This window comes from Populus euphratica, unplaced genomic scaffold (genome assembly GCF_000495115.2).
Source record: "Populus euphratica unplaced genomic scaffold, PopEup_1.0 scaffold98.1, whole genome shotgun sequence".
Classification (NCBI taxonomy): Eukaryota; Viridiplantae; Streptophyta; class Magnoliopsida; order Malpighiales; family Salicaceae; genus Populus; species Populus euphratica.
The window spans coordinates 334667-343321 of NW_011499986.1; the positions used below are offsets into that span (position 1 = coordinate 334667).

The following is an 8655-nucleotide window of genomic DNA, read 5'->3' on the forward strand; positions in this document are numbered from 1 at the left end:
TGAATTTTCAAACACTATTTGTTAAGAATTAGAATAAATTCTCTTAGGATGATTGTTACGAAAAACAAAGTAAACAATTAACAAGCACCAAGACCAAACAAACTATGTTCTTGCGTAACAAGCAAAAAAAAATGATGTACAAACACAGCCTCCAGGTGGGTGCTCCCCAAAACTCTCATTTTAAGGTTCAAAAATAAGTTACTACCAAAAACAAAACAAATGGGAGGTCATGCCTTGTTCACTAAGGGTGGCAATCAAAATTTTTACTCTGCCAACTTTATATGCAAGAGTATATTATTTTTTTTTTTTATTATTAGTCTATATCAAATTTCATTATATTCTAAAAAAAAATATTTTTTCAATGTAAAATTTAAAGCACATTAATATATATATATATATATATTTTATATTCACAAGAAAAAAAATTTAATGTTAATTTTTTTTTATTTAAATACTTTAACTTAGACCAAAAAAATATTAAATAATTTTTTAAACTTTATTATTTATAAAATATATAGTTTACATTTATATCAATTATTTCCTATTTTTTTTATATAAGATATTAAAACTTTAAATATATTTTTTTAACTTTTTCTTTTTCATCCAAAACCGGAGCTTCTTAGCCGAATCAATTTCAAGACGTGGTTTAATAACTATACTAGAAATACCAAACATTAGTCTAGGCATGGTTAAAATACCCAACTGATTTAATGGGTTAGACTGATAATCATAGTTTGGATGAACTTATTAACTTGCTAATTAACCAATCTACCTTATGACTGGGTTGACTCTAGGCTGTATATTATAACTATAACTCTAGGACGAGTAGGGACTCTGTACAGGTTGAATGTGCATGAGCCGTTTACGGGCTCGAGAACACCATCAAGCCGAGCACAGAACTTCAGAATCCCAACATGAAAGAGATTTTAGGAATGCAAAGATTTGAAAATCCCTCGGCTAGATCAATCAATGTAATTGAAAAGGTTTAATATGTAACACATTTGTAATAGAAACTCTCAGGTGCCTTTAGATACTTTTCCCCGTGCAGAAAGTAAGGCTTGCTCCCAATTTCCCAAGCTGTTATCCGAACTTTGTAGCCTCCGAACTCTCAAGCCATGCAGTTCTCCAACCGTCTCCAAACCCCGGTTCCAAGTTCCAAAGAAAACACACTGGCTAGAAAAGGAATTAAAAACAGACAAGACATGAAATATATATAAGCTCGTTTGGAAAAACTGAAGGTCAAACAAACCGAACAGGTTGCTGAAAAACTCAGCTACTTATTATCATTTCACAATATTATTTGATAACTGACAACACAACTGTTCGTATGTCGAAAAAGAACAATCATTCCAAACTGCCGCAAACAATTACATTCGATGTGGTCGGTCCCGGTCCAGGAACTATGTCATGTTCCATTCACAGAGTTGCAGAAGGCAAGGAAACTAGTAACGGATGTGGATACCATATACATTCATCAGTTACAAAAAATTACCCAGTGTTTAAAGCATCGTTTCACAATATGAAACTTGAACAAACTCAGGGTCAGGAGCTTGAATAATACACGAGTGATTCTAGCACCAGTTATGGTCGACGACTCCATGCTTGGTGATTCAGATTATTGCTATATGGATCTTTATAGACCACAACACTATTAGACCTGCAACCTGCCGGGCTAATAACCATTCTTCCCTTTCGAGGAAAAGAACCTGCTAAATCCTCGAGAATGTTTCTCCAGCATTGGGGCAGAAGATGAAGATTTTGTAGGCCTGTGTTTTGGAGGCTTTGAACCAACCGGGGATCTCAAGAGGCTTGATTCTGTATCAGATGGACTGTATGGATGGTTGTATGAATTGATGGGAGATTCCGCCCCTGCTTTGTGTATATTGGCTAAACCACCAGTGTCCATCTCAGCTTGATCGAAGTCCTGCAAGTTCATGCCACTTGTAGTAGGTTCATCTTCAGCAAGAACATCGCCAATTTGACTCCTCTCACTGTAAGGAGATCCCATGATCTCTGTTTGGGGACACAGAGAATTCAACTGCTTGCCAAGAAGAAATATCGTCTCTTGGCACTCTGCAAGCTTTTCTGCAGCAGCTGCTATTTCTTTCTCCTGAAACAGTACTTCCAATTTAGCTCTTTGAACTGATCATATCCAAACTCCAAAGTATCACATTAAATATAGCAAGGATCTCATAAGTTAATCAGATATCATATTCCTCGCCCTCAGTGTGCTTTGTTGTTTTTTTAAAAAGATACTGCCCCCCCCATTTGACATGAAATACTTGGCATGGAAGGCAATGATCTATGATGGGTCACATAATTACGAAAATGCATGGTTGCATTGAGAGATCAATATCAACTTCCACACAAGTGCTCATTTATTGGTCTGTTCTAGTGAGGTCCATAGATGCTGAATTGCTAGGTTTGCAACATGTAATGATATACAATGCTGTCCATAACTGTATTATAAATATGCTTGCTGCACTAGATTAATGTTTAGGTCATACACCATTGTTTTAAAAAGCATCATTTGGCAACATCTTCATCACAACATTTATATCTCACATTTTTTCTCTTGTTTTATTGATAACATGAGAAACAAAGCCATTCTGAACGAAGACAATTTAAGGAAAGATGAAGAGGAAAAATGCCCCACCTGTTTGCACTCAATGTCAGTCACTGTAGAGCTCTCGTTCCTAGAAAGAACAAGATGTTCATATTAGAGACAAATCCAGATGAATCATCAAAAAACTCCACGAGATAATTAGAAAAACATGAATTGGTCAGGATCACACATAGGCCATGGTAGACACAAGTTTGCAAAAGATGGATGGTTAATCTGAACATAGTAAAAGAAAAGGATGGAAGCTTACGTTTGCAGTTGCTCTTCTAGTTCCTTGCATCTGGTCAAAGCACCCTGATGACTCTTCTTTTCTTCTTGAAGCTCATTTTCTAAAGTTCCTGTTTTCAACCGCAGAAGGTTTACCTCAGTTTCTAACTCCTGTGCACGTGTTTCAAGTGACCTATATGACTCTGTCATGCATTTAAGCTGTGTCTCAGCCAAGCTGTTAGACTTTTGTGCAGAAGCCAATTGGGATTTGACTTCAGCTAGAAGCTGCTCGGTTTCATGTAACTGAGACTTTGTCATTTCAAAATTTTCAGTACATCTAGCTAGATCCATGGCCATGTTGTCCTTCTCTGATTTCAATTCTTCAAACTCTTCCAATGAGACCTTGCACGATGTGGTGTTTGATCCATAGCCCAGTACCAAATTTCCATCGTCAGGCACCTCAGGATTAGAGGTAGGGCTAGAAATGTTGGCACAGCCATTCTGATATGTTTCTACTGATGAATTCTTTTGAACAACCTTGTTCTCGGGTAAAGCAATCTTATCTATGCAATCAGGACTGCTGATTTCTGCCTCATTGCCTTTATATCCCAGGACATTGAATCTGAGCCCACAGGCTAGAGCTAGTATATGAGCAAGGTCAGATACGAAATCAACCAAACTTTTGTCACTGTGTAAAACTTTATTAAAAGTGATTGAAAACTCCTTGATTTTCTGGCTCAGACCAATGCTATCGCAAGAAGTGTCATGAACTGCCATTGCTTCTTTACCCAGCAATAATACAAAGTCATGAATCTGAGAAATGGCAGGCAGTAACTCCTGGCTTACTGTGTGCATAATTTGTGCGGCTGTCTTACTCTCTTGGGACAATTCAAATTCCTTCTCTCCCATTATGCCAGCATCTTCAGGACAAGTCTGCCTGTCAGGTGTTGTTGCATCAGAACAGTGTGCTTCTTTGGAAACACAGCTTGCTCCGGTTTCTGCATCCTGCACAACCTGCTTAATATCTTCTAAAATTTTCCCCATATCAGCCTTCTTAGACCCAGAATCAAGTAACATAGAGATTCTCAACTGGAGCTTCATGAATGATGACAGGTCTGCATCAAATCCTGATTCTATGGCTGAAGAATCCTTATTGCAAGACAAATGATTAACCGGTGGATACAAATTGTGCTTCTCTTCAGACAGTTTATCTTCTTTTCGCAAAGAAATCTCACCTGAAGCATCACTATTGGCAACTTCAGAGGTCTTGTTGATTGGAGAATTTGAAATGTTAGCAGCACTGTCTGCATTTAAACATGCAAACTTCTCCATCTCCAAGAAGTCATCCATAAGCTCAAGGTGCTTTGCATTTTCAGCCTTGTTCAACTTCTCACTGTGATTGTCCTTCTTGAAATTGGAAAACTCGGAGATTGATGTCGTTGCCCAAGAGTCAGCACAGCTTTGTGTATCATCATTTCCATCTTCAGACACAGTGATGAAGCTAGGTGGATTGCTAATATTTTTACTAGAGTAACCTTCAGCAGGAACCTGAATGATAGAATTTGGGGAACTATTCGGTAGATTGCTGATTTGAAATTGAGCTTCTAAACTCTGAAGCTTGCTTGCTGTTTTAGCACACAGATTCCTAGAAGCCTGCAGTTCACTGTTACGCTTTGCCAAAGCTTCTTTCAGCATCTTTGTTTCCTCCTCCACTGCAAATAAACGCTCTGTGAGAAACTCATTCTCTTTATGGAATCTCTGTACATTGTCCGGTGAAAATTCAGTCACCGAGGATGAATGAGGACTTGGAGGCTTAACAGGAGACCTCCTCAATCTAGAGTCTCCATAATCTCTGCCCAAACTCTCAACCTCTAGCTTCATCTGGGCAAGTGCAGCAGGACCTGGCAACTTCTTCCGAACAAGACCGCGTAATCTTTGGCACTCTGCTTCCAGCTTAGCTACTTTTTTGACACCCTCCATATGCTGCTTGTTGGCAGCTTCAGCAGATCTTATGCTCATATTCTTTTCTTCATTACGAATCTCCAGCTCTTTAGAAATTACATGAAGTTCATATTTATGTGAATTTATTTCCCTTTCACACGACTCAATATTGCTCTTCAAGTGCTCAATTTCAGCCTCAGCTTGTGACTTATCTTCACTTATCTTGATCAGCATGTTAGAGTGCTCTTGCAATGACCTTGAAAGTGCAGCATTTTCAGCAGCAGATCTAACGAGCTCTTGGTCTAAAGTAGCAATTTTGGCTTCAAAATCCATCTTAATTTTGTCCAGTTGCTTGTTCTTGTTGAGAACAATTTCCTGCACTCTCAGTTCATGTTCTTCTTTTAGATTCCGTATCTGCCGCATGCACTCTTTAAGAGCACCATCCAAATGTGATGCCCGATCTTCAGCAGTGAGCTTTGAGAGGGTGACCGATTCTAGATGATTTTTCAATGCCAAAGCTTCTGCCTCAGCCTTTTCCCAACCTGAGGCAAAAGGCGATCCAAATTCAATACAATTCATGCCAAGCTAAATTTAGGAAGTTGCATTAATAAATAAGCACCATCATAGCTATCTTCATATGGTATTTCAAGAACAGTGCCATACCTGAGACAGCTTCTTCAGCAACTTTAGCATGTTGTTTCACCAGGTTTTCTTTGGTAGTCATCTCCGAATGGGTTGCAGTCAGCTTTTCATTCAAGTCCTTAATCTCTCCCTCTAGTGTCTGAACTTGTTCCTCATATGTCTTCACTTGATCCTCTAAACTAGTCAGGTGGGTGTATGATTCCACAGAAATTTGAACATAGCTGGGTTTTTTATAATTATCCTGTTTTCATGAAAAAGAATATCAGAATAAGAATTAATCGGAGAAACTCATCGCTTTCAAAAAGAGCCGAAACAGCATGACACCCAGCCAGTTGCATGGTGCTACTGTTAAATCTTGTCCTTGATCTTTTCATCCAACAAATCTGAAGCGGTCAAGAAACTAAAATGGTATGTAGCAGATTGAAGGAACGGAGTTCATTTTCAGGGAAAAAAAAAAAAAAGCTATATAGATGCCTGCGGCTAATTTTACTTATATTTTTAACGATGTTAAAATTTGCAGTTCACAAATTCACTCGTTTGTGTAGACAAAGTAACAAAGAAATTCATGGGAATGCTGCAATTGTTAAGCGTACAAAGTCATAAACCATCCAAATAAACCAGGATGTAGAATTGTCTGACACGGATGCTAAGTAAACAAAGCGAAAACAAAACTTATGTCAGTGAATATACCTTCTCTTCCTGTGATCCACCAGAATTTGCTGCTGCAGCCGCTTTCTCAGTCTTGTCGGATGACTTTTTCTTCCAAGGCCAACTCCGTCGATCCATATCAGACTGCAAAATTTCAATAGTAAATATGAGGAAAAATGATTGAAATCAACTAGGAAATATATAAGGCAACAATGGCACCCAAAGGGTCAAACCTCAAACAAGGAAATTAATAAAATGCACGAATTATAAATCCGCTTTAAGAATTTCAAAAATGCAGATAGATAAGAAAACGGGTCTACTACAAGCTGTCCTCCATAATCATATATCACAACAACCACCTCCAATTGATGCCGTATAGTCTATATTTTCTGTTGGTACACCTTATAGACAGAATATAACACTTAATCTTCATCAACTTTAAAAAAAACAATAGGGAATTCCATTTCATTATTTCATCTGGCAAGTTAAGAGAAAATGACTTCAGAAAAATCATAACATATTTTAAAAATAAAAAGACCAGGTTTTCGAAGCCGCCCTTTCTAATGGTAATGCAAATCCTAAGAATAATGTCATTTTCTCTCATTAAATTTCCCTTCTAGAATCCTGCATTTGCTAAGCAATCAAACATAGTATAACAAAAACATCAGGCAATCAAACACGACGATTTTATTATTAACTGACACGAGTTAAAATATATAATATAAAATAGGTCCATCAATATTTTAAAAATCCCAAAAAATCTGACCAAATGAATTATCATCCAAATTATAGCCAGCATTTTCATAATTTAATCTCCTGTGTGCAACTAAATCTCAAAAAAAAAAAATTCATGTATGTCATTAAAGCCAGTAATAACTTAATAATTACAGCCAAGAACTAATCACCAAGTTGGTAATTCATAACATATAAAGATCTCTAAAATAAATAACAATTCAATGAATAACGCAAAAAATACAACTAAAATTCACAAAAAATAATAATTAAAGTAACCGCATTCAGAAGAACCAAAATGTTTTTATACCAAATGGAATTTTTTTTAAAAAGAAAATCATGAAGTGAAACAGGAGCAGAAAGAAAGACTGTACCAAGCTGAAAAAATCTAACCCAAAAGGTAATCAGCCCCTAATGCCAACAATGTCAAATCACTGCCAGACTGCTACCAAAACAGTTATCAAGAAAAATCCTACAGATATAAAAAGTTAACGCCATTTTAGCTATTAAGCAAAAAAAGGCTAAAGCCAAAGATCATATAATCAAAACAGGAAAACAAACACAAGCTCTAGGAAAGATTTAGTGTGTAAGAAATCCCACAATAGGAAACCTTCACCGACAGATAGAGAAATCATGTTCATCATTTTGAAAAAAAGACCCAAACAAAACCAAATTTATTTTTTTCAAAAAGCGGAAACAAACATAACACACACGCCAAACAACACCATTTCTATTTTCGTTTTTATTTTCTCGCCACCGATGAAGAAGTAGCTCGCCAATACACAAGTTTAAGGATGATGAACATGAAAAAGAAAGAGACAATAGCTCACCAGTCACCAGTACAAATGTAGCTTCGATAAGTAGAGAAAGTATGAGAATATTGAATTCAAGGAAAGAAATGGAGATCTAAGGTTGATGGCTATTAAATGAGAAATGACAGAGGAGACGGTGGTGGTGGTGGTGGTCGTGGTGGGTGAGAGTGAAAATATTATACTTCGAGGTGTCACTTAAAAGAGAGGACGCTGCAAATGCTCCATAAACATCAGCTTTTTAGATTAATTTTATTTATAAAAACAATTAATGAAATTGTTTTTTTTTATTGCAATCTTGAAAGTGGCATGCGTGCTTCCCCTTGACGGATTTGCCCCTCGAGAATTAAAAATCGGCGGTGGCATCCTCCTACTCTCTTTTTTTATTGACGAAGCTGTCCTGCACAAGTTTTTTTAACTTTATCTTAAATAGATTTTTCTTTTATTTGTCATATTTAACATTTTTACATAAATAAAAATAACATTAATTCATATATCCATGACCCTCTATTAATCATACTTCTTTACAATACTTATTTTCGATTGTAAATCTCTTACTAAATTAGCTTTAATTAAAGTGTGTGTTATAAAATATTTTAATAATTATTTTGAGACAAGTAATAATATCAATTTTCTTTATTTATTCGATGATGGAGATTATTATTGGTTAAAATTAAATTTTAAGATATTAACTTTGTTTTCAATTAAAATAATATTTTTAATATATTATTAAAAACACATCGCAGTTTCATATATTAATTTAATATATTTTTAACATCGTGTTATTTTAAAAAAAATAGGTTTGAGAAACATAATTTTATTTAATATTTTTAAAAAATAAATGTGGTTAGATTTATTGTACGATAAATTTTCATATATAAAATAAATAAATAAAAATCTTTATAAATAAAAAATATGTTATTTTAATTTTTATAAAATAAAAATTTTAAACGCAGCTACATACAAGGTCCAATATAAAAATAAAAATTATTTAAAAATCAAATGAATTTTTTATTTGTAGTTGGATAAAAAATAAAAGTTATCACACTATTA

At 35.4% G+C, this 8655-nt stretch overlaps 1 protein-coding gene across 2 annotated transcripts; it reads right to left on the reverse strand.

The window, feature by feature from the left end:
- Window positions 1-1257: 1257 nt before the first annotated feature.
- On the reverse strand, window positions 1258-7852 carry LOC105140120 (filament-like plant protein 4). Of its 2 annotated transcripts, XM_011046817.1 has the most exons (7): window positions 7624-7714; window positions 7168-7235; window positions 6104-6205; window positions 5435-5654; window positions 2874-5313; window positions 2657-2696; window positions 1258-2110 (listed from the first exon to the last, which is right to left on the reverse strand). In XM_011046817.1, exons 3-7 carry the CDS (start codon window positions 6197-6199, stop codon window positions 1673-1675), a joined length of 3234 nt encoding a protein of 1077 aa, XP_011045119.1. In that variant the 5' UTR covers window positions 6200-6205; window positions 7168-7235; window positions 7624-7714; the 3' UTR covers window positions 1258-1672. The 2 variants fall into 2 exon arrangements, with proteins under 2 accessions (XP_011045119.1, XP_011045118.1); XM_011046816.1 differs by lacking the exon at window positions 7168-7235 and having other exon boundaries at window positions 7624-7852.
- Between the last annotated feature and the right edge of the window lie 803 nt (window positions 7853-8655).

Excerpts from the sequence above, each read along its gene's own strand:
- LOC105140120 (XM_011046816.1), bottom strand. The coding sequence starts at position 6,199 with ATGGATCGACGGAGTTGGCCTTGGAAGAAAAAGTCATCCGACAAGACT. Across the intron at positions 2,697-2,873 it reads CTAGAAGAGCAACTGCAAAC|GAACGAGAGCTCTACAGTGA; the intron begins GTAAGCTTCCAT and ends TGTTCTTTCTAG. Across the intron at positions 2,111-2,656 it reads CTGACATTGAGTGCAAACAG|GAGAAAGAAATAGCAGCTGC; the intron begins GTGGGGCATTTT and ends GTACTGTTTCAG.